General features: G+C 42.8%; 1 protein-coding gene across 1 annotated transcript in view; it reads left to right on the top strand.

Moving 5' to 3' along the window:
- The first annotated feature begins 516 nt into the window (after positions 1-516).
- OTOA (otoancorin) overlaps positions 517-24,560 on the top strand; it is a 76,965-nt gene continuing 52,921 nt past the window's right edge. Inside the window, exons 1-8 of the mRNA XM_006161099.1 lie at positions 517-607; positions 954-982; positions 1,075-1,105; positions 1,223-1,250; positions 3,565-3,652; positions 8,211-8,342; positions 11,475-11,710; positions 19,903-20,006. Coding sequence (XP_006161161.1) covers positions 517-607; positions 954-982; positions 1,075-1,105; positions 1,223-1,250; positions 3,565-3,652; positions 8,211-8,342; positions 11,475-11,710; positions 19,903-20,006 — 739 coding nt within the window. The remainder of the gene's footprint in view (positions 608-953; positions 983-1,074; positions 1,106-1,222; positions 1,251-3,564; positions 3,653-8,210; positions 8,343-11,474; positions 11,711-19,902; positions 20,007-24,560) is intronic.

Genomic DNA, 24,560 nt, shown 5'->3' with positions numbered 1-24,560 from the left:
TAGCCATTCTAGAGAGTTTGTAGTGGTTTTTAGTGAGTTTAATTCGCATGTTATGTTAACTAATGCTGTGATAACATTTTATGTGCTTACTGGCCATTTATGTATCTCTTTTTATAAAATTTGACTTCCTATCTTTCTCCCATTCCCCCCTCACCCATTGGCTTGTTTGTCTTTGACCGAATTGCCTGAATTGTAAAATTCTTCATCATATTTGGGATATAACCTCCTTTTCATATATAACAGAGTCTATGCTTTTAGCCCCCCCTCTTTGCTGGATTGAGGGGAATGGGAAGTGGTGGTAATAATATAAACAAGCCATTGTTGTCACCAAAAAGAGAGATGTATCTTAGACTAAGAGATAGACATTTAGATAGAATTTACAATTTATTCTTAAAAACCTTCAAGAAAGTCTCAGTGTACTTGTTTTCCTTTTTGTCTTCTGGGTGTTCTTAAGTTTATTAATTTATTTTTTATTAAAGCCTGAATCACTTCTATGCTTGAATTAACTACAGGAGAATGTTTCAGGAATCTGCGACATACTCCCTTTTCCTGTTCCTTTTTCTGGGTCATGGAGTGGCAATTCACAGAATTCCAAGTTTCAGGCAGGGTAAGTCCTGAGGGAGAAATCACCCTCCATGGTGTCTACACATTTTAGGGAACATACTGGTATAGATCAATTGAGGTACATGATGCCTTGATATATTTTGGTGTGCGTGGTTACATGTATGTGTGTGTGTGTGTGTGTGTGTGTGTGTATGTGTGTGTGGCATTTTCAAGATAATTCTGAAAGAGTTTTTCAAGCTAGGGTTATAATTGGCATAGCTATAATTAAAGTTTACTAGAGGTTTTCCTCCATGAATGAATTTTCCGGGGGCTCATCTCATAACCCATATTTGTATTTTTAAAGGTCACACAATTCAACTCTAGTTACACATTCAATGGCTTTCTTATAGATTTGCATCCATTATTGCAAAAAATGGCGGTGAGTATTCCATTTTATTTTAATCAAAATCCTTTGTACTGGAGCTGCCAACTTTTGGATATTACGCTTGATGCTATTGCTCTGCTTTTTAGGAAGAAATAATAGATGGAAGCTATCTGAATGGTAACGTACCTACTCCATCCCCACTAGCTTCTTCTAAGAATTTCAAACAGAATGTGGCTGTGTTCTCTCTGAAATGATTCCTTTTTAAGTCGTCTTTTCATTTTATTTTCATCGTAGCATTACTGGACCTCATACAGTTCCGAAGGTAACTTGCCCTGATGGGGAGGGAGGGGGAAGAATGAGATAGATTTTTTTTTTTTTTTTGGAGAGGTTTTTGCTACAGGGTGCATGCGTTCACCAGAAAGACAGAGAGAGACAGAGAGATAGAAAGCGAGAAATCACCCCCCGTGGGGATGGCCACACCGCAATCCCTTCTCCTCCATTCTCCTCTTGGGATCTTGGGCACGCACGCATACGCGCCGGCGTGAATTTAAGCCACCGGGTCCGGGACTTGAACCACAGTTGACTACATGGGAGTCCAGCGACACAGCCATTATGCTAACTGCTGGTCCCATGAGACAGATTTTTAATAAAAATTCTTAACGAAAGTCTCGTCATTGTAGAAAGTAAAGAAAGTAATGCATATTCATGACAAAAATGTCCACCAAGGTGCGAGTGTTGTAAAGTCGACACGTGTTCCGCATACATGTATTTGCCTCTGCTCTACCATGAGAGCCAGACTTTCTTGAATGTTTACCATGTAGCACAGACACGATGGTGAGTGCTTCACAGAAAGAAGCTCATCTAATCCTCACATGTGACCACAAGGTAGTTCCTGTTCTCCCATTGGACAGAATAATGAAACTGAGGCACAAGAGGGCAAACCAATGCCATGTAGCTGGAAAGTGGTAGAGCTGGCATGTAAACCCCAATTCTAGTAGCCTGGACCTAGGGCCCATTCCTTTTACTATTGTGGTATGTGCTGCATCCAGGCCTGTCAGATGGGGCAGGAAGCTAGGTAGTGTTGAGGCCATTTTTAACAAATAATCCTACTGTGATGAGTATATGAAGGAAAAGAAATGGGGATTTTAAGGTACCACGACAGGGACACCCACTTAAGTGAAAGATTTCCATAAATACGTCTCTCCCCAAGATAACTCCAATGAGTTGTTTTGAATACATTATTTCAGACTCAAAATTTTATGTATCTATTTACTTATTAATCTATCCATCTATTTATTTATAACAAAAAATCAAATTATGAAGGGCTATCAGCACTTAGTATATGTCAGGCACTGTTTTAAGTACTTTACATGTCTGAGTGAATTTAATCCTTCAATTGTTGGCCATATTTTATAGGAATGAAAACTGAGATGCACGAAAAACCAGTAAATTGTTTAATGCCATACACTTCATGGTATAGCCTGGATTCAAATCCAGGTTTGGAGCCTGCATTCTTTATATGCTACTTCAGTCTCTTTTGGTATGCACAACATCTGCTTTTAAACCTCAGATAGTAAGGCCACCATTCCAAGTCAGTCTGTTTGGATAGTAGTCAGTCTAAGTGGATTGTTATGAAAATTAGAACATTGCAAGCAGCACAGAAATTGATAATGTTTTTTTTTTTATTAAAGAGATTTTTGCTATAGAGTGCATGCATTTCTGGAGAGACAGAGAGAGACAGAAAGACAAAGAGCAAGAAATCACACCCCCCCCCCAGGGGAGATGACCATGCTTCAGTCCCTTCTCCATTGTCCTCTTGGGATTTGGGGCACACATGCACATGTGCCAAGCATGAGTTTCAAGTCTCTGGGATAAGGACTTAAACTGCAGTTGGCTGTGTAGGAGACCAGTGTAACCATTACGCCATCTATTGGTTCCAATAACAGTCTTTGAGAGAATGGGATCCAAGCAAATTCCTAGAATTGGAAACTCTCCCTCCAGTCTCTTTTGTATGCACAACATCTGCTTTTAAACCTCAGATAGTAAGGCCACCATTCCAAGTCAGTCTGTTTGGATAGTAGTCAGTCTAAGTGGATTGTTATGAAAATTAGAACATTGCAAGCAGCACAGAAATTGATAATGTTTTTTTTTTTATTAAAGAGATTTTTGCTATAGAGTGCATGCATTTCTGGAGAGACAGAGAGAGACAGAAAGACAAAGAGCAAGAAATCACACCCCCCCCCCCAGGGGAGATGACCATGCTTCAGTCCCTTCTCCATTGTCCTCTTGGGATTTGGGGCACACATGCACATGTGCCAAGCATGAGTTTCAAGTCTCTGGGATAAGGACTTAAACTGCAGTTGGCTGTGTAGGAGACCAGTGTAACCATTACGCCATCTATTGGTTCCAATAACAGTCTTTGAGAGAATGGGATCCAAGCAAATTCCTAGAATTGGAAACTCTCCCTCCATTGACCTAAATTAATGAATCTTACTTCTAAGCACAAAGTTCCTAGAATCCTTTGCCCATCCTCACCACCCTCTGTGAACTCCTGTCCCCTGGGCATGTGGCTAGGGAAACAGTGCTTGAAGGGGAACCCGTCATGGTGACTTTCTCTCCTCTGTCTTCGACTGAAGCTCCCACGAGTGGACGTCAGACCTGTCCCACAGAATCTTGGCCTATCTGAATTCACGGAGTGTTTCCTTCACCATCCCTAGCCTGCAGGTGTGTACCTGAGACTCATCTATATGATCCACTTTCAGGGCCTAGAGATCGCAAACTCAGGGGCTGAGTAAGCTGGAGAAGTGGGCTGGGGATAGAGATAGCTTTCACTACCACAAAGAAAAGTGTCTGTTAAGTTTATCTTGAAATGTACTACAAACTCTGGTCTTCCATTTTACCCCCTTTGATGGAGACATGGTGTGTCAAGATACAAGCTGAGCTGCTGTAACAAAAAGTTCCCAAGTTGCAGTAGCTTAAACAATTAGATGATTTATTTTACCCTTTACCATTCAGAGCAAGTGGGCAATCCAGAGAGAGAGGCAGCTCTATTTCAAAAGGCCATCCAGGCACCCAGTCCCTTTTATCTTTTTGCTCTGTCATCCCTGAGGGAGCTTTTGCCCACATGGTTGAAATACCACATCCATCCTCCAATCCAAGAGAAGGGCGTAGGAAGAAGTGGAGGGGGAGTGTCTTTTAAAGATATGAGCTGCACATCACACAATTCCTTCTGCTTGTGTTCCATTGACTCACATGGAATAGTCACCTCTTCCTATTGCAAAGGAGCCATGTGCCCAGCTATAGCTAGAGGGATTCTGTTGCTGAAAAGAACAATGAAAGAGTGGATATTTTAGTATAATCATCAGTCTTTTTTCTTTTTTAATGCTTTTATGTCCTCCAGTCTTTCATCTCTACCATAGAGTGCAGATGGTCAGTATATGTTAAGTGGAGAAATACAGTGTCTCTCTTTCGTAGCCTGACTTGTTTCACTCAGCAGTAAATCTTCCATATTTGTCCACTCTCTATCAAATTTCAGGGCCTTGTTTTTTTTTTTTTATGGCCAATTTATATTCCATGGAGTATATGTGCTACACTTTTTCAATCCATTCATCTGTTTGTGAACATTTGAGTTGGTTCCATGTCTTAGCAATTGTGAATAATGCTGCAATAAATATAGTTGTGCAAGCACTTTTCTGACGGAATATTCTCCTGTCTTTTGGGTAGATATCCAGGAGTGGAATTGCTGGATCATATGGTAGTTCTATTTGAAGGTCTTTGAAGAACCTCCATATTGTTCTCCACAGTGGCTGTAGAGAACCAATTTACATTCCCACCAACAATGTTGGAGTATTCCCCTTTCACCACGTTTTTTTTTTTTTTTAATCTTCGCCATTCTGACTGGGGCTAGGTGGTATCTCACTGAGATTTTGATCTGCATCTCCCTTATGATGGGGGATACTGAGCATGCTTTCATATGCTTTTTGACTGCTCGTATGTCTTCCTTAGAGAGTTGTTTGTTTATTTAGCTCATTTTTCATCTTTTAATTGGGTTAGTCATTTTCTTCTGGAAAGGCCAATTGAGTTCCCTGTATATTCTGGTTATCAGTCCCTTATCTGAGGCACAGTTAACAAAAATTCTCTTCCATTTTAAGGATTGTCAATTCACACTAATTATAGTGTCTTTTGCTGTGCAGAAACTTCTTAATCCGATGAAATCCTACTTGTCTATTTTTGGGATTATTGCTTGTGCTTTGGGGGGGTCATGCTTAAGAAGTCTTTGGCTACCCCAATGTCTTCCAGAGTTTCCCCAGTATTTTCCACTAGTACTTTTATAGTTTGTGGTCTTAGATTTAGATCTTTGATCCACTTTGAGTTGATTTTTGTTAATGGTGACAGATAGGGGTTCATATGTTATTTTAAAAACTGATTTTTCTTTCTTCCTTCCTCCCCCCTTCCCTCCTTTTCTTTCTCTTCTTTCTTTCTTTCTTTCTTTCTTTCTTTCTTTCTTTCTTTCTTTCTTTCTTTCTTTCTTTCTTTCTTTCTTTCTTCCTCTCTTTCCTCTCTTTCTCTCTTTCCTTCTATTTTAATTTGACCAGAGAAAGACGAAAAAAAAGTGAGAAAGCAAGCTGCCAGATCCAGGACTCAAACCATGGTTGGCCATGTGGGAGACCAGTGCCCTTAATCACCACACCACCTGCTGGCCCAATCATCAGTCTTTTAACCATGGGCCCAATAAATATTTTTCTTCCTTTTTGACTCTATTACAAGGAGAGGCTACCAGGCAGAGACCTGCTGCTCCAGACTTGAAAGCTAAACAGCACAGACATCTTGGTAGATGGCAATGGGTGTTGGCCTTAAGGAGAGTAGGGTATGTGGGGACTGTGGTAAACGTGGCAGCACATGCCTCACTGGCAGGGTAAATCTCCTGTGGAGAGGCTTGTGGCCTCTGCTACTTACCTGGTGGGGAGACCACATGCTCATTTTGCCTGGATTTGCAGCATGGCCCATGTGGGGGTACTTACTGAACCCAGTGTGGTGTGTTTTTACCATTATACTGTGAATAGCACAGAAAATCAAGGAGCTATTTGTTTTTTGTTTTTGTTTTTGTTTTGAAAAAGCTTTCTTTCTTCCATGAGCAAGAGAGTCAGACAACAGAGAGAGGCAGAGTGATAGCACTCCCAAAAGGGTCTTCACACTCTGATTCACCACCAGCCTTAGCCAGTCCCAGAGCATGGTACATGCCTGGTGTACTCAGGGAGGTCTCTAAGTGTGAACCTGGGACCTTCCTATGTGGATCAGCCTTGCAGAGTATTGTGTTTTACTACTGATCCACTGCCTGGCTCCAAGGAATTATACATTTTTCTTTTTTTTTTATACATTGTATAAATGTATAATTTGCCTAGTGCAAAACCTGAGAGATATGGAAAGAAAGACTGAGAGAGAAAGTGAGAAATCACCCCTCGGGGAGGATGGCCATGCCACAATCCCTTTTCCTCCATTCTCCTTCTGGGATTTTTAGGAACACATTCATACATACCTGGCATGATTTTCAAGTTACCAGGTCCAGGACTTGAACTGTGATTAGTCATTTGGGAGTCCAGTGCCTTAACTACCACACCACCTGCTGGCCCTGAGATATACTCGTTTAATATTTTTTACTTGGTTAGCAAAGTTACTCACATTATTGAGCAATGAGCAAAGTTTCAACATATGCCTTTGTTATTTCAATTTTACTTAACTTTTAATAGAAACAAAATTATCAACCAACATTCACATACAACTACACTCAGAGCTGGTTGTTAGCCATTTACCAGGACACCTACTAGCTGGAGGTGGCTGTCAGCCCCACTGTTTTCCTTCTGTGTATCGTCATGGCAACCTAAAGAGAAGTCATGTCTGTTCTTTTTCTCACCAGCAGTAAGGTTCCTCATGAACTGTAGCTCTTATAACCATGTTAATGGATGTAATATGACTCTCCCTAGTGTATATTTATTGACTCATTCAATAGTTACTTATTTAGTATCCATTTTCTCTCAGGCACACGCCTAGACACTTGGGCTTAGCAGAGAACAAGACAATCATGTTACTACCCACACGAGCCTTTCATTCTAGGGGGCAGACATTAAATAAATCGTTATTCGACTCATTCAAGTTAGAGGATAATGGCTGGCACTACTGAGCACTTACTGTGTGTCAGGCACTGTCAAAAGCACATCACACGCTCTGGGGCTGGCAGGTGGCGTGGTTAAGGGTAATGGACTCCCACATAGCCAACTGTGGTTTGAGTCCTGGACCTGGCGGATTGCTTTCTCACTTTCTCTTTCTCTGTCTGTATTTTTCTGGTCAAGTTAAAATAAATAAGTAAAGTTAAATAAAATAACTCTAAAAAAAGAGAAAGCACACCATACACTCTCTTAATCCTTATAGAGATTATAGAGTAAGTCCCACTGTTGTCTCCATTTTCAGATGAGAGAACTGGTAGCATGGCTGACTTAGCAAACAGAAAAATTTTGATTTTAATTTGAAGTTAAATTTGAATTTGAGGTAAACAAGGAGTCATTTTTTAGTATATATCCCATAGTGGTATTTTACCTAGCAACCTCAGTTAAGTACCTTGCCCGAGGCCACACAGCTGGTCTGTGTCAAGGTGGGGATTTGCATATTGGTTGTCTGGTCCTGAAGTCCACTTCTTGTCCAGCGCATGCACTGTGCTACCTTCTTAGAGCACCTCTATTTAAGGCAGATTTAGAAAAGATTCCTCAGTTAGCAGAAGAAATCTCTTTCAGGAGAGGCTGGTGGCCTCTTCTTGCCTGGTGGGGAGACCACATGTTCATTCTGCCTGAATTTTGCAGCATGGTCCGCCTGGGGATACTGAGCTTTCTGGGCAGAGGCTGCTGCTCCAGACTTGCAACTCCAAACACTCACAGGACCGGGCAGGCCATGGAATAGGGAAATTAGGCTGGCTGGGCTGGGGTGCACAGGAGGATAAGCAGCTGCCCCTTGGCCTGCTGATTGTTGCCAGAAAGAGAATGCATGCCTAGTGTTGCCAAATCTTTGCATTTTCCAAGAGAAGTTGGAAATCAGGATTTTGTGAGGAATCCTCTGCCTTTGAAATAGTGGCAACTAGTGAAAGATTTTGGAGCTGGCCAAACCAGTCACGTTGGCAGGTTGCCAGCCTGTGGTCTCTGCAGGAAGTTGGGAGGACGGGCCAGGCTGCTGGCCGTGGTGCTGACCACGTGCCCCTGTCCTAACATCATGGCCTTTCCCTTCACCCCATATGCAGGCAGCCATGGAAAACCACCTGGAACAGTGTCTGTACCGGCCCCAGAAGCTGCTGGAGGACCTGAGGAAAACGGATGCTCTGCAGCTCCACACTGTTTTGAAAGGCCTCTTAGAAGATAAGAAGGAGCGCCTGGTGAGATGTTCTCAGTGTCCTGGGAACAGGGCTTTTAACTGAGATGTAGATGGCTGCTGATTGGCTTATCCTGGCTCCTGGCTAGACCGGGGAACAAGAGGGTGAAGTCTGGGCAGAGGGTCTTCAGTCTGGAACAGTGTTTTCTGAAAGGAGTTGAACCATTTAAACATTTGTGTTCCAATAAAACTTTACTCATAAAAACAAGTGGTGGGACAGATTTGGCCTCTGGGTCATATCTTACTAACCAGTTGACCCACTGAATACTCTCCAGGACTTTCTGAAGTAAGGTTAATAAGAATCTTACAATTTCAGTATTCAGGTGAGGACCCTGGAGCTTGGGGAGGTTGAGTAAATCACCTCAGGTTACACAGCTTGGACATGGCAGATCACAGGTTAGAACCTGGGCTCTTATCTCTGGCTGTGAGCCTTCTTTCCTCTGTGAAGCCTGTGCAGAATAATGTTTTCTCAGGCTTCACCAGAAGCCCTTTCTCAGAATAATGGATTCTTTGTAAAATAATGTTTTAAAAATCATAAAAACGAGGGGCCAGCAGGTGGTGTGGTGGTTAAAGGTCTGGACTCTCATATGGCCGGCCACCATTCAAGTCCCAGACCTGACGGCTCGATTTCTCACTCTTTCATGCTCTTTCTCTGTGTCCTTCTCTGGTGAGCACATGTGCCCTATAGCAAATTTTAAGAAAATAATAATACATACAATAAAATAATTCTTTAAAAAAATCTATAAAACGAAATGCAAAATATTACAAAGGAAGCCAATTCCATTGAAAAACGTTTTCAGAATGTATCAAATGAACACATTCAGGTAATTCATGTGCTTCTTTAGCACATTTGATATCAAGACTTAGCAGCAGGTCTAAGAACTTCTATAATTGTGAGGACATGTTGAATGCAAACAAGATTTCAATGCATCTGCAGTTGCTCAAATATCCTATGGGAGTATCTGATTCCAGTGATGACGAAGTCAAAGACCCTGCTACCTTATGGTGCCCAGTGCCCATGTTCATTGCGACCGGAAAGGCTACATGTCGGTTCTACGTTAGTGACAATGAGGAGGCACACTTTCTTCAATGTTCATAGATACCCCAAATTCTATTCACAGATGTACTCTTAACCACTATACTGTAGTGAATGACTGAAGTTTGGAGACACTTGGTGATGGTTAAAGTGTGGGTTTGTGCTCAGCTGTGCTTGCTTCATGGCTCAGCTCTGAATAATGTGGGCTGGTTGATCATTCTGTTTCCTTTTCCTCACCTGTGATATTGAGATAATAAGAGTGTGTAACATTTGTTGCCTGTTCACCAGGTACCAGACATTTACAGTCCTTATCTCATTCAATGCTCACACAAACCTAAGAGGCAGATACTGATTTTTTTTTCATTTTTTTCTTTTGGAGAGGTTTTTGCTATAGGGTGCATGTGCTCGCCAGAAAGACAGAGAGACACAGAGAGACAGAAAGCGAGAAATCACCCCCTGGAGGGATGGCCATGCCGCAATCCTTTCTCCTCCATTCTCCTCTTGGGATCTTGGGCATGCACGTACATGCACCTAGAGTGAGGTTTAGCCACCAGGTATGGGACTTGAACCATGGTCGACTACATGGGAGTCCAGCAACATAGCCATTATGCTAACTGGGGTCCCAGCAGGTACTGATTTTTATCTCCATTTTACAGCAGAGGGAAGTTTGACTTAAAAATGTTAAGTGACTCGCTCAAAGACACACAGATAATGAGTGGAAGCCCTGGGATTTAAATCTAGCAATACCAGACCCTAGGACCTATGAGGCTTAACCTGTAGGACTGTCATGGAAGTTGAAGTTCTCCATGCTTGGCACAGTGCCCGGCGTGTAGTCGATGCTCAGTACAAGGATGGCTATTTTTGGAGGGTGTATAGGGATGGAGGAAGAGGAATCAGTCATCTTCTGTTCTGTGGTTCAAAGGCTTCATTCATTCATTCATTTTGAATAGGCTATTTTTCTTTTTTCACCCCCTGTATTGTGTACCAGAATATAAATGATACACCTCTGACCCTCGTGTTCTGAATAAAATGCTAATTTTGGAAAAAAAATTGATGTGAGCTTATGGCTTCCATAGCATGACAGACAGTCAAAGGGTCTTGATCCAGAGATCTTCCTCCAGCTTTAGGCACCCAGGATCATGGGGTCAAGGACACATGTGCGTGGTATACTCAGGAAGGGCTCTGGAGGTGGAACCCTCCCACGTGGGTCAGCTTAGTGGAGTGCACTGCCCGGCCCCGAGGCTATTTTTCAATGTCCTCTAGGGACTAGGCACTCCACTATGCTCATGGTTTGGGCCTCGAGGACTTTCCTGGTTCAACCTCAGATATACATTAGAGCCCAATCTGGAACTCACCCCAGGCCAATTAAATCAGACTGTATATAGTACAGCTGGAGTTTAGGACTTCTTACGAGCTCCCAGATGATTTTTTAAAAGAATTATTTAATTTTATTTATTATTAATACTATTATTATTATTCATTTTTAAATTTGACTAGAGAGAAAAAGAGAAAGAGAGAGAAGGAAAGTGAGAAAGCAAGCTGCCAGGTCCAAGACTCAGACCATGGCTGGTCGTGTGGGAGTCCAGCACCTTAACTACCATGCCATCGACTGGCCCCTCTCCCAGGTGATTCTGATGTGCAGCCAGAGTAGAGACCACAGGCTTAGAGGAAAGACATGTACATGAGCATCTTTAATGCACATAGATTTTGTTTGAGATACTCTGTATATACATGGAAGAGGGAGGTCTGATTTAAAGCAGGAAGTCAGGGGTTCAGAGAAGACTTTACTAAGGAGGTCATAATTGAGCTTGGCCTCAAAAAAGAAGCTGTGTTTGGTTATGAGAAAGGGGAGTGGGAATCCCAGCTAGACTGAGGACCTGAGGTGTGAAGGTCATGATATATCTGGAGAGTGGGGATGGAGCAAGTGAAGGCCTTGACTTTGTTTTGCAGGTAATGGAAAGTTCTAGAAGTTTTGACATAGCACCCTGATATTAAACAGTGATCCTGAACGCCCCTGCTGCTGCAATGTGTGATTCCTTCCAGGGCTTCCAAACCAAGGGCCAGAGCTCAAGGTGATCCTACTGTTTCTCAATCCTTTAGGATCTGCAAGATATCGTCATTGACCTGGGAGAGATTCGAGAACAAGCCTTACGGAGCCCTGGTGTCAATCGCAGCCTGTTTCTCATCACTCTGGAGAGGTGTTTCCAAGTGTTGAACTCCCTGGAGTGTGTGGAGATCCTGGGCAGGTTGCTGAGGGGGTCCTCAGGCAGCTTTCTCCAGCCAGACATCACGGAGAGGCTCCCTCGGGACCTGCGTGAGGATGCCTTTAAAAACCTGTGAGTACTTCCTCCTACCCTCTTGACTCCTCATGCTGTTCCTCAGAGACTCTTATGAGAATTCAGGGAGGTAGTACCTGGAAGAGTGGAGAAGAGAGGTGGGAACAGGTGGATATGTGAGTTCTGGAGCTTAAAAGCTGTGAAGTTGAGAGATGGCTTAATTAAAACAGCGTCTCCTGGGGCCAGGAGGTTGCATGGTGGTTAAGGTGCTGGACTCCCACATGGTTGACCGTGGTTTGAGCCCTGGACCTTGCAACTTGCAAATCACACCAGGTACATATGCATGTGTGCCCAAAATCCAGAGAGGAAAAGGGTTTGCAGTGTGGCTATCTCTCTTGGGGTTGATTTCTCACTTTCCCTCTCCCTGTCTCTATCTCTCTATGGTGAACATGTATACCCTATGGCAAAAACCTAAAACAAATGAGGGAACCAGCAGTTAGCATAATGGCTATGTCGCTGGACTCCCACGTAGTCGATCGCGGTTCGCATCCCAGACCCGGTGGCTTAAAACTCACGCCGGGCGTGTATGCATGCGTGCCCAAGATCCCGAGAGGAGAATGGAGGAGAAGGGATTGCGGCATGACCATCCCCCCTGGGGGGTGATTTCTCGCTTTTTGTCTCTATGTCTCTGTCTGTCTGGCGAGCGCACGCGCCCTATAGTGAAAATCTCTTAAAAAAAAAAAAAACCTAAAACAAATGAAAGACATGAAAGCCAGTGTCTCCCAAAGTCTAGGCATTCTGATACCATCTACACTATTTTTGCCATATTATATATCATCTATACTATTATTTGCTCCACGTTTTTCTTTATAACAACTAATTCTGTTTACTTAAAAATATTTATTTTAAAAGTGAATTTGAGAGCCAGATGTTAGTGCAGTGGTAAAATATGATGCTGTGTTCTGCGAGGCAATCCCACATTGAAAGGTTCCTGGCTCCTGTCTGGAGACCTCTCTGAGTACGCTGGGCCCATGCTAGCCTAGGATCTGAGGCTGGCTGGAGGATGGCAGTGGGTTGAACATGAGGACACTGTTGGGTGTGCTGTCTCTGTCTCCCTCACTCATGGAAAACATTTTCCAAAAAGTAAGTATCACACACACACACACACACACACACAAACACACACGATAAATGTGAAATCTTTTGTCTTAAGTAAAAGCAAATTGTAAACACAAATACCAAAAAATAAGTACATGACTAAGTCCTAGCTAGATATGTTGCTTGCCTAAGTGTCCTGGTCAGCTCAGGCTGCAATAGCAAAATACCATAAAGTGGTGGCTTAGACAAAAACGTCTATTTCTCACTGTTCTGGAGGATAGGAAGGCCAAGATCAAGGTGCAGAATCCACATCTGGTGAGGGCCACAGAAGGCACCTTCTCACTCTGACTTCACATTGCAGAAGGCGTGAGGGAGCTCTCTGGGGTCTCTTTTGTAAGGGTGCTGCTATAGCTTGAATATGTCCCCACAGCTCATGTGTTGGAAACTGAATTGCCCCTGTAATAATACGATTTGGGTCCCAGACCTGACAGCTTGAAAAACGTAGGTATATGTACATGTGTGCCTAAAATCCTGAAAGGAAAAAGAAGAGAAGTAATTGTGGCATAACCATCCCCCAGGGAAGGTGCTTTCTCACTACCCCATCTCTCTCTTCCAGGAAGCACACATGCCCTAGAGCAAAAGAAAAAAAAGGGGGGGGGTGATTAGGCCATAAGGGTTTTGCCTTCATAAATGGATTAATTACATTACTGTGAGAGTGAGTGCGTTTTTTTTTTTTTCCTGTAGGGCGTGTGCATTTGCCAGAAAGACAGAGAGAGACAGAGAGACAGAAAGTAAAAAATTACTCCCCAGGGGGGATGGCCCCGCCACAATCTCCTCCATTCTTTTCTTGGGATCTTGGGCATGCATGCGCACATGCTCGGCATGAGTTTAAGCCACTGGGTCCAGGACTCAAACCATGGTTGACTATATGGGAGTCCAGTGACATAGCCATTCTGCCAACCGCTGGTCCCAAAGAGAGAGAGAGAGAGAGAGAGAGAGAGAGTTTTTGCAGGTATGAGTTTCTAAAAAAACAGGATGAGTTTGGTCTAATTTCTTCTTTCTATCTCAGTGTTCTCTTGCTATGGGATGCTGTCTGCCCTTCTCTGGGACAACCCTCACTGATGCCAGTCCCACTCTTGGACTTCCCAATCATTAGACCCATAAGAAATAAATTTCTTTTAGTTATAAATGACCCAGTCTGAGGTATTGTATTATAGCAACAGAAAATGAGCTAAGACAGACAGTAATCCCTTTCATGAGGACTCCACTTTCATGGTCTAAATGATCTCCCACCTCTTAATACCATCCCATCGAGTGTTAGGATTTGACACGTGAATTCATTTTTTGGACACACAAATTCATTTCGTAGCACAAGGCTCTGAGCCTGAGGCCTGTCCACTCGGTTAAAAAGGAGCTAAGTGTGTTAAAGGCTCCCTGGCACTGAAGTGAGTTCCCTCCTTGAGGCACGTGAAAGGATTGACAGAGCACTGCAGAAAGGATATCACGCCAACTACTGTTTGTTAGCACCTAGCCCTGTTTGACGGTACACTTCGGGAGAACAAGATCAGCAGGATTATGTTTAGGACGTAAAGGGCCCTGGGCACTGTTACTACCACCAGCTCTCTCCTTTTATGAATTCTCGCACTTTAGGACCAGTCTCTTTCTAAATCTAACAATGATTCAGAAGAAGGAGAAGACCAATAGGATGCCAATGATTTGGAAGATTCCTTTTTGTAGTCAAAAGACTGTTGGGGAAACAGACAATATGTTGACCTCAATTTGTCTTCAGGGTGTCGTTTTTTTGTTTTTGGCCAAGACATATATTTCATGAAATCCCTTTGCTCTTCAGGCCATTATGCAATCCCTGCTAAATTCAGCATCTCCTCCCTCCTCCACTCACTCAGGCTATATGAGGGTGGGAGTGAAGGGGTGAGACCATCACTGGGAGAGGAGTTTACTGGTCAGTGCTCATCTGATAGTAAGAGATGAAACCCCATTCAAACTGATTTGAGTCCAAAAAATTAATTATTGGATCATGTAATTAAATAATTTTAAGTGTAGGGCTGACTTCAGGCACAGCTGGATCCAGAGATTAAGTGTAGGGCTGACTTCAGGCACAGCTGGATCCAGAGACTCAGTTTATGCCACTGGGAATATCTTGAGTTCTTTATCTCTTTGCTCTATTCTCCTCTATTTGGTTTGGTTCTCCAGCCAGATTGGCTACAAGGTAGCATTGGCAGATACAGGCCTAGCCCCTTAGAGCACCTAGTCCAGAGGACACAAAGAATATCTTTTCAATGGTTGCAAGCAAAGCCCTAGATACGATCCCTATTGGTTAGCCTGGGTCATGTGCCCATCCTTGAACCAATCACTGTGATTGAGGGGATCTAATAGGCTGAATGGCTTAGATGTGGTCCAAAGCCTAACCCAAATAGCATAGACCAAGAGTGAGAGAAATATGAAGATTTTTTTGTTTAACCTCAAGAAAAAACTAAGGTGCTCTTATGAGAAAAGGGGAATAGATGTTGGGCAGTCAAACTCCCCAAATGGTCACTACAGAAATCAACTTTTGAGACCAGCAAGTGGCATGCTTATCACTTACTTGTTTATAGAAAAAGAATTATTTTATTATTTAACTTTATTTATTTATCTTAATTTGACCAAAGAGTGACAGAGTGAGAGAGAGGGAAAGTAAGAAAGCAAACCACCAAGTCTGGAACTTGAACTGTGGTTGGCCATGTGGGAGTCTAATGCCTTAACCACTATACCACTAGCTGGCCTCAACTTATCATTTATTCTTTTTTTAAAATTTATTTAGTTTTATTATTATTATTTAAATTTGCACTCACCAGAGAGAGGGAAAGTGAGAAAGCAAGCAGCCAGGTCTGGGACTTGAACTGCAGTCAGCCATGTAGAAGTCCAGTGCCTTCACCACCACACCACCTGCTGGACTCACCATTATTTCTAAAGAACTATATCTTTTCCCTGTCCTTATCCTTCCACCTGCTCCTGCTCTTTCAAGAAAATAATAAAAGAAAGAAAAAAGAAGAGAAAAACGCAGTCTGTGGTATATAAGGAGGTCTTGATCAACAACAGATCACACATAGGATGGTGTCCCATAGGATTGTCACAGAGCTGGAGGCCAGCGGATGGCATAGTGGTTATATCACTGGACTTCCACATGGCCAGCCGTGGTTCAAGTCCCAGAAACTCACACGGGGCATGTGTGCACGTGTGCTCAATATCCCAAGAGGAAAATGGAAGAGAAAGGATTGCTATGTGGCTATCCCACTGGGGGGGGAGGGGGCGACTTCTCACTTTCTCTCTCATTGTCTGTCTCTCTCTCTCTCTCCAGTGAGTACATGCACCCTAAGGCAAAAACCTTTGTTTTTTTTCTTAAAAAAAAAGATTATTACAGAGCTGCAAAAGTCCTATCTCTAGTGACATCATAATTTTTATAATGTCATAGCACATATGGTGGTGGGCTGGTGTAACCAACTGGCTGCCAGGGCACATGAGTACAGCACATGCAGTTATGTCCCGCACATCATACTTGATAACGGTAACAAACGACTGCTACTGTTTGCTTTTACTCTACTGTGCTTTTTATTATCATTTAGAGTGTACTCTTTCTATGCACACAGAAAACAGTTCACTAGAAAACAGTGCGCCATGTCATGCCAGCTGCAGCCTCATCGATCTTGTGTTTACCGCGTCTCTCGATGAACTGTTTTCTGTTGTGCTTGATTTAATCTCAGGCTGTCTTGTTCATCATGGTTCTTCCAGTGGGAAAAGATGTGGAGATGGAAGAAAGCGATATTGATGATCCTGACCCTGTGTAGGCCTAGGTTAATGTGTGTATGTGTGTCTTTGTTTTTAACAAAAAAGTGTAAAAGGATAAAAATACATAAATAAACATTTTAGAAATAGAAAAAGACTAAGGAAATAAGGAAAGAAAGAAAGAAAATATTTTTGTCCAGCCATGCCATGTGTTTGTGTTTCCAGATAAGTTTTATTAGAAAAGAGTAAAAATAATTTTTAAAAATGAGTAAGTTTAGGGACTAGCAGTTGGCATGGTGGTTAAGGCACTAGATTCCCACGTGGCCAACCCCAGTTAAGTCCCAGACCTGGCTGCTTGAAAAATCACACCAGGTGCATGTGTGAGTGCTTAAAATCCTGAGAGGAGGACGTAGGAGAAGGGATTGTGGTGTGGCCTTGTCCCTCAGGGGTGATTTCTCACTTTTCCTCTCTTTATCTTTCTATCTCTCTAGAGAGTACACATGCCCTATGGTAAAAACCTTAAAAAAAAGTTTATAAAACAAAAAATTACATTAAGTTATAGTTCATTTATTATTTAAGAAAGTTTATTAAAAATAAATTTGGGGGGGGACCAGCAGTTGGCGTAATGGCTATGTTGCTGGACTCCCATGTAGTCAACCGTGGTTCGAGTCTTGGACCTGGTGGCTTGAACTCCTGCCAGGCGCATGTGCATGCGTGCCCTAGATCCTGGGAGGAGAATGGAGGAGAAGGGATTGTGGCGTGGCCATCCCCCCCGGGGGATGATTTCTCACTTTCTGTCTCTCTCTTTCTGTCTTTCTGGCGAGTGCACGTGCTCTATAGCAAAAACCTCTCCTAAATAAATAAATAAATAAATAGAGGGACAAGCAGATGGTGTAATAGTTACGTCATCAGACTCCCACGTAGTTGACTATGGTTTCAGTCCTAGACCCAATGGCTTAAAACTCATGCTGGACGCATTTGTGTGCATGTCTCAAATCTCAAGAGAATGGAGGCAGAGGGATTGTGGCATAGCCTGGGGAGTGATTTCTGACTTTCTGTCTCTCTGTCTCTCCAATGAGTGCACCTGCCCTATAGCAAAAATCTCTCTAAAAAATAAAATAAATAAATTCAGCATAACCTAAGTATACAGTCTTTATGAAGGCTGCAGCGGTGTACACTAGCATTCTAGACATTCACATTTATTCTCTACTCACTCACTGACCCACCCAGAGCAACTTTCAGTCCTGTAAGCTCCACCCATTGTGGGGCCCTATACTGGTATACCATATTTTGTCTACTATGCCAGGTTTTCACTGTACCTATTCTACTTTTAGATGTGCCTAGAAATACAGTATTTCCTGAGTTACAGTCAGCTCCTGAATTCAGTACAGTAACCTGCTGTGCACGTCTGTAGTGTAGGAACAATAGACTACAATACCATATAGCCTAGAAGTGTGGAAGGCTGCAACACCCAGATTTGCACAAGTACACTATATGATATTTGGGTGACAAAATTGCCTAATAGCGAATTTCTGACAACGTATCCCTGGCATTAAGCAACACATGACTATGTATAGAAAGGACATTAGGTTGAATTTAAAGAGAAGTTTGCCTATTCACATATAAAATGACTAGGAGTGATTTTAAGGGGGCAGGTTGGTGAATTGGTTGTTTGGTAAAGGGGTCTTCAGTGGTGACAGGTGGGGTGAGGGAAGGCTTCTGGGACAACGAGACTGCACTGCTTTTCAGGATGAGCAGGGCAGGTGAAGAGTGCCGATGCTGTGAAGTAGCCAGTTCTGTACGGACCAGATGGGATCTCTGGATACGGCTAGGAGGTCCTTGGTGACTTTCCACGGCATCACCACAGGAAGTGATGTGGTGATAAGTGCACCAAGCTGCGGCCAGAGTTCTATATTCAAAACGTCAGAGAATAAGAAGTGATGAAGAGGAGGTGGAAAAATCAGAACCTTCCTGCACTGCAGGTGGGACCGTACAGTGGTGCAGCTGCTTGAGACAGAGTCTGGCATTTCTCAGAGCTAAACAGAGTTGCCCTTTAACCCAGCAATTCTACTCTAAAAGACATAGACACAATGCATAGGTGCACAAACTTGTTCACGAGTATTTATATCAGCAGTATTTATAAAAGACAAAAGGTGGAGACAACTTAGAAGTACCGCAGCTGATGCATGGGTAAACAAAATGTGGTACATCCATACAATGGAATATTATTTGGCCATAAAAAGGGATGAAGTACTCATATATGTTCTAACATGCATGAACCTTATGCCAAGTGAAAGAAGCCAGACATGAAGACTGCCATATTGTATCATCCCATATACATGAAATCCAGAATAGGCAAAACTAGAGACAGAAAACAGATTAGTGGTTTCTAGGAGTTGGGGAGACTGGGGGTTGAGGGATGGTAGCTAAGAATAGGGGATTCTTTTTTAGATACTTAAGATGTCCTAAAATGGATCGTGATGATGACTGCAAAACTCTGAGAATATACTGAAACCATCGACTCATACACAGTAGATGGGTGAATTCTATTGGTATATGAATTATATCTCAATAGAGCTGTTACAAAAACAAAACAAAAGAACCAGGAGGTGCAGAGGTGGAAACAATTTGCATAGGCTACTCTTTGGAAGGTGTTAATCTGCGGAGGGGAAGAAGAGAAAGGGGAAACATCGCTACATACAGAAAAGAGGTAGAAACAGTTTCAACACTAGACAGCTTTGAGGATGTTAACTGTTTTATCTCCCCTTCATTATTTTAGTTTATTTAATGTATTTATTTTTTTTGTCGTAGGGTGTGTATGCTAGTCAGAGAGAGACAGTGAAAGGGGAAGTGAGAAATCATCCCCTGGCGGGATGGCCACACTACAATACTCTCTCCTCTTTTCTCCTCTCGGGATTTTGGACACACATGCATACAAGCCTGGTGTGATTTTCAAGCCACCGCATCTGGGACTTGAACTGCTGTTGACCATGTGGGAGTCCAGTGCCTTAACCACCACTCCACCTGATGGCTCCTCCCTTTCACTATTATCATTTATTTTGCTTTATTTTTTAAGACAGGGTCTCACTGTGTTCCAATCCCCCCTCCTCAGTCTCCCACCTGGGACTGCACTGCCCAGGCCAGCCTTGAGCTCACGATCCTCCTGTCTCAGCCTCCCTTGTCACTGGGATTGGAGGCACATGTCAGTGTCTCCTGTCTTTTGTATGGACCAAGAATCGAACCCAGGACATCCCTGTGGTCCCAGCCTGTGGAGTGCAGCTTCTTAGTAGTGCTCTTCACCACAGTTGGCTTGTCACCTTTTAAAGCAGTCTCCACTTGTTTGCTATTAATCAATGCCCATTTGTGTCATTAAGCTCTGCAGTGTTCAGAGACCTCTACGACCAGACCTCAGCTCACGCCCAGAGAGCTCTCTACTCCTGGATGGCTGGGATTCTGCAGACATCCTTCAACACCACTGGTGAGCCTGTGCATCAGCTGGGGGTCACCATTTGGGGAAAATCTATCTTTTTTTTTTTTGGAGAGGTTTTAGCTATAGGGCGCGTGCGCTCGCCAGGCAGACAGACAGAGACAGAGAGACAGAAAGTGAGAAATCACCCCCCAGGGAGGATGTCCACGCCACAATCCCTTCTCCTCCGTTCTCCTCTCAGGATCTTGGGCATGCATGCACACGTGCCCAGTGTGAGTTTTAAGCCACTGGGTCCAGGACGCGAACCGCGGTTGACCACGTGGGAGTCCAGTGACATAGCCATTACGACAGCTGCTGGTCCCGGAAAATCCATCTTTGAAAGAGATACTTTATCTCTTAAAACTGGGGTTTGATTTCATTGTCCCATTTTTTTTTTCTTTTAACATTCTTCCTTTGCAAAAAGGGTTTGATGTGGTTTATGGAATAAAACACACACCTCATTCATCATTGTACTTTTGACACGTTGAAGTCTCTGAAATAAGGATGCATCTGTATCTTAAAATCAATGATATGTTCTAGTTTTTTTAGTGGAACATAAATAATGATGACATCTTAGATTTGATGAAAATCTTTAGTATAAGGTTATGAGTTCAAACTCTATGTTAAAAAAAAGCCTGTATTAAAGTGAGACAAGATAATTTTGTTAGAAAAATTAGGCAATAAAACACACAGATGTAGCTCTGAGCTTCCTGGCAACCAAAGAATAAATAGGTCAAGAGTAATCCGTTTGATAGATTTTTATTAAAAGCTTCCTTATGTCTTAGTCAAATTCACCGAGAAATTGGAAATGGCAGTAGAGTGTCAGTTTGACAAGATAGGAAAGGTTCTGGGATGGATGGTGGTGGTGGTTGCACCATAATGTGAAAGTTCTTACAGTCCTTCAACTGTTCCCTTAAAAATGGTTAAGATAGTAAATATCATGTTACTTGTATTTTATCACAACTGAAAAAAAAAAAGAGTCAAGATAAAAAGAATGGTTATGTATTAATAGATTAGCAATGAAGGTAAATGTTTAATGTTAATAATGTAAACAGAACAAACTCTTAAACACTTTAAAAAAGTTGACTTGTGAAGATAGAATGGAAAAATAAGACAAAGTCTTTGCTCTCATATATCTCTATATATATATACATATAAAGAAATTTTTCTTAAAAAAAGGTTTCTGCCCTAGGGTATATATGCTTACCAGAGAGAGACAGAGACAGTGAAAGGCAAAGTGAGAAATCATGCCCCCCCCCAGGGGGGATGGTCATGCCACAATCCCTTCTCCTCTGTTCTCTTCCTGGGATCTTGGGCACACACGTGCACACATCCAGTGTGATTTTCAAGTCACTGGGCCCAGGATTTGAACCGTGGCAAGCCATGTGAGAGTCCAGCAATATAACTACTATGCCACCTGCTGGCCTCCATATACCTACCTATTTTTAAAGATGTATTTCCTTATTTATGATAGAACAGATACAGATGTATATGAACATGAGAAACAGAGAGAGAGGAAGAGATGAGTCCCCTCCATGGGGACTGGTCCCACCACTGTCTCCTTTTCCTGGTCCTCCAGCCTGCTGGATCTTGAGCACTTGTGCAGGGGCCAGGCATATTTGAAATTGAATGGGCCAGGGATTTGAACCATGGATGACATGTGTGATCTGGCTTCTCTTGAGCAATGCATTATCACTGCTCCATGAAGCCAGCCCTAATAGGTCTACTGTCTTACAAGAGGTCTTCAAGATTTTACTGCAGTCTGTTCTGTGAAAAAAAAAAAAAAACCCAAAACAATGGGGCCAGCAGGTGGTGTGGAGGTTAAGGTGACTGGATCCCACATGGCCAGTTCCATGGTTCAAGTCCTTGACCTAGCAGCTTGAAAAATCACACTGGGCATGAGTGCATGCGTGCCCCAAATCCCTAGAGTAGAATGGAGAAGGGATTGTGGTGTGACCCTCCTCTCTAGGGGCAGTGATTTCTCTTTTTCTCTCTGTTTGTTTTTGTCTTTCTCTGGAGAGTGCATGCGCTCTATTACAAAAACTAGAAAAATAATGGGGAGGGGGGAGAAAAACAAATTATGCATGATTCCAAAATTTTTGGCACCAAAATAATTAGTAATTTAATTCCACTTTTCATGAACTGTTTGAAGTCCCCTTGTATTGTGGAAGGATAAGTGGAGGAAATTTTTATACAAGCAGACAGAGAGAGAGAGAAAGAGAAAAAGAGAAACTGAGATACTGGTAGTTGCTATAAAGAAAATAAAATGAATAAATGCCAAAAAAGGTTTGACGTGGTTTGTGGAATGAAACACAAGATAAGCTGCCTTAGCTTGGCCTGGCTAAATGTTTTCTGTGAAGGGCAGAGTAAACGTTTTAGTCTTCGTGAGTCTACAGTCTTCCTCTCTACTGTTCAGCTCTGACATGCAGTTCCAAAGCAGCCACGCACACGAGATGACAAGGCATGCCTATGCCTCAGTAAAACTATTTACGGGCACCAACCCCCCCCAGGGGGGATGGTCATGCCACAATCCCTTCTCCTCTGTTCTCTTCCTGGGATCTTGGGCACACACGTGCACACATCCAGTGTGATTTTCAAGTCACTGGGCCCAGGATTTGAACCGTGGCAAGCCATGTGAGAGTCCAGCAATATAACTACTATGCCACCTGCTGGCCTCCATATACCTACCTATTTTTAAAGATGTATTTCCTTATTTATGATAGAACAGATACAGATGTATATGAACATGAGAAACAGAGAGAGAGGAAGAGATGAGTCCCCTCCATGGGGACTGGTCCCACCACTGTCTCCTTTTCCTGGTCCTCCAGCCTGCTGGATCTTGAGCACTTGTGCAGGGGCCAGGCATATTTGAAATTGAATGGGCCAGGGATTTGAACCATGGATGACATGTGTGATCTGGCTTCTCTTGAGCAATGCATTATCACTGCTCCATGAAGCCAGCCCTAATAGGTCTACTGTCTTACAAGAGGTCTTCAAGATTTTACTGCAGTCTGTTCTGTGAAAAAAAAAAAAAAAACCCAAAACAATGGGGCCAGCAGGTGGTGTGGAGGTTAAGGTGACTGGATCCCACATGGCCAGTTCCATGGTTCAAGTCCTTGACCTAGCAGCTTGAAAAATCACACTGGGCATGAGTGCATGCGTGCCCCAAATCCCTAGAGTAGAATGGAGAAGGGATTGTGGTGTGACCCTCCTCTCTAGGGGCAGTGATTTCTCTTTTTCTCTCTGTTTGTTTTTGTCTTTCTCTGGAGAGTGCATGCGCTCTATTACAAAAACTAGAAAAATAATGGGGAGGGGGGAGAAAAACAAATTATGCATGATTCCAAAATTTTTGGCACCAAAATAATTAGTAATTTAATTCCACTTTTCATGAACTGTTTGAAGTCCCCTTGTATTGTGGAAGGATAAGTGGAGGAAATTTTTATACAAGCAGACAGAGAGAGAGAGAAAGAGAAAAAGAGAAACTGAGATACTGGTAGTTGCTATAAAGAAAATAAAATGAATAAATGCCAAAAAAGGTTTGACGTGGTTTGTGGAATGAAACACAAGATAAGCTGCCTTAGCTTGGCCTGGCTAAATGTTTTCTGTGAAGGGCAGAGTAAACGTTTTAGTCTTCGTGAGTCTACAGTCTTCCTCTCTACTGTTCAGCTCTGACATGCAGTTCCAAAGCAGCCACGCACACGAGATGACAAGGCATGCCTATGCCTCAGTAAAACTATTTACGGGCACCAACGTGTGAAGATCATATGCTTTTTACATGCCTCCAGGTAATGGGCTCTGTTTGGCCCAGGGGCTGTAGTTTGTTGACTGCTGGACTAAGGAATCAGGGACAATCTCCTGAGTGGGTGACATTTGAAATAAGGCCACAAGGGGGAAATAGAATCAGCCACGTGAGGCTCTGGAGAACAGGCATTCCAGGCAGAGGGACCAGCAAATATGAGGTGTCTTTAAAAAGTGGGGCTGGCAGGTGGCATGGTGGTTAAGGTGCTGGACTCCCACATGGCTGACTGTGGTTCAAGTCCCAGATCTGGCAGCTTGCTTCCTTTCTCTCTGGTCAAAATTTTTTAAAAAGGTAATAATAATAAAAAATAAAAACTCAATGAAATAATTCTTTTAAAAAAAATGTTCATGGGGAGACCAGAGAGCAGTACAGCAGTAAAATATGATGCTCTGTGAGGTAATCCCCGGGGGTCGGGGGGAGGTTCCTGGTTCAAGTCTAGAGACCTTCCTGAATATGCCCAGCACACATGTGCCCATAATCTGGGCTTGGCTGAAGGCTGGGGTGGATCAAGGTGTCAGAACCTTGTTGAGTGCTCTCTTTTGTTCTCTTCAAATCTTGCTCATGGAAGAAATAAATCAATATTTAAAATTTTATGGAAAATGTGTATTAAGAAAAAATTATGCATAGATTTCAAATTTTTGTACCAAAATAAATATATACTTTAATTCCATTTTTCCATGAAATTGTTGAAGTCCCCTCATACAAAGGCCTTGAGTGAGAAATGAGCTCTGAGTGTTAGGGAAACACAAAGGAAGCCAGTGTGAGTG

The sequence above is a fragment of the Tupaia chinensis genome, unplaced genomic scaffold (assembly GCF_000334495.1).
Source record: "Tupaia chinensis unplaced genomic scaffold, TupChi_1.0 Scaffold138136_1, whole genome shotgun sequence".
NCBI classification, from domain to species: Eukaryota; Metazoa; Chordata; class Mammalia; order Scandentia; family Tupaiidae; genus Tupaia; species Tupaia belangeri.
The sequence above is the reverse complement of the archived record's forward strand: the minus strand, read 5'-3'. Positions and strand labels throughout refer to the sequence as shown.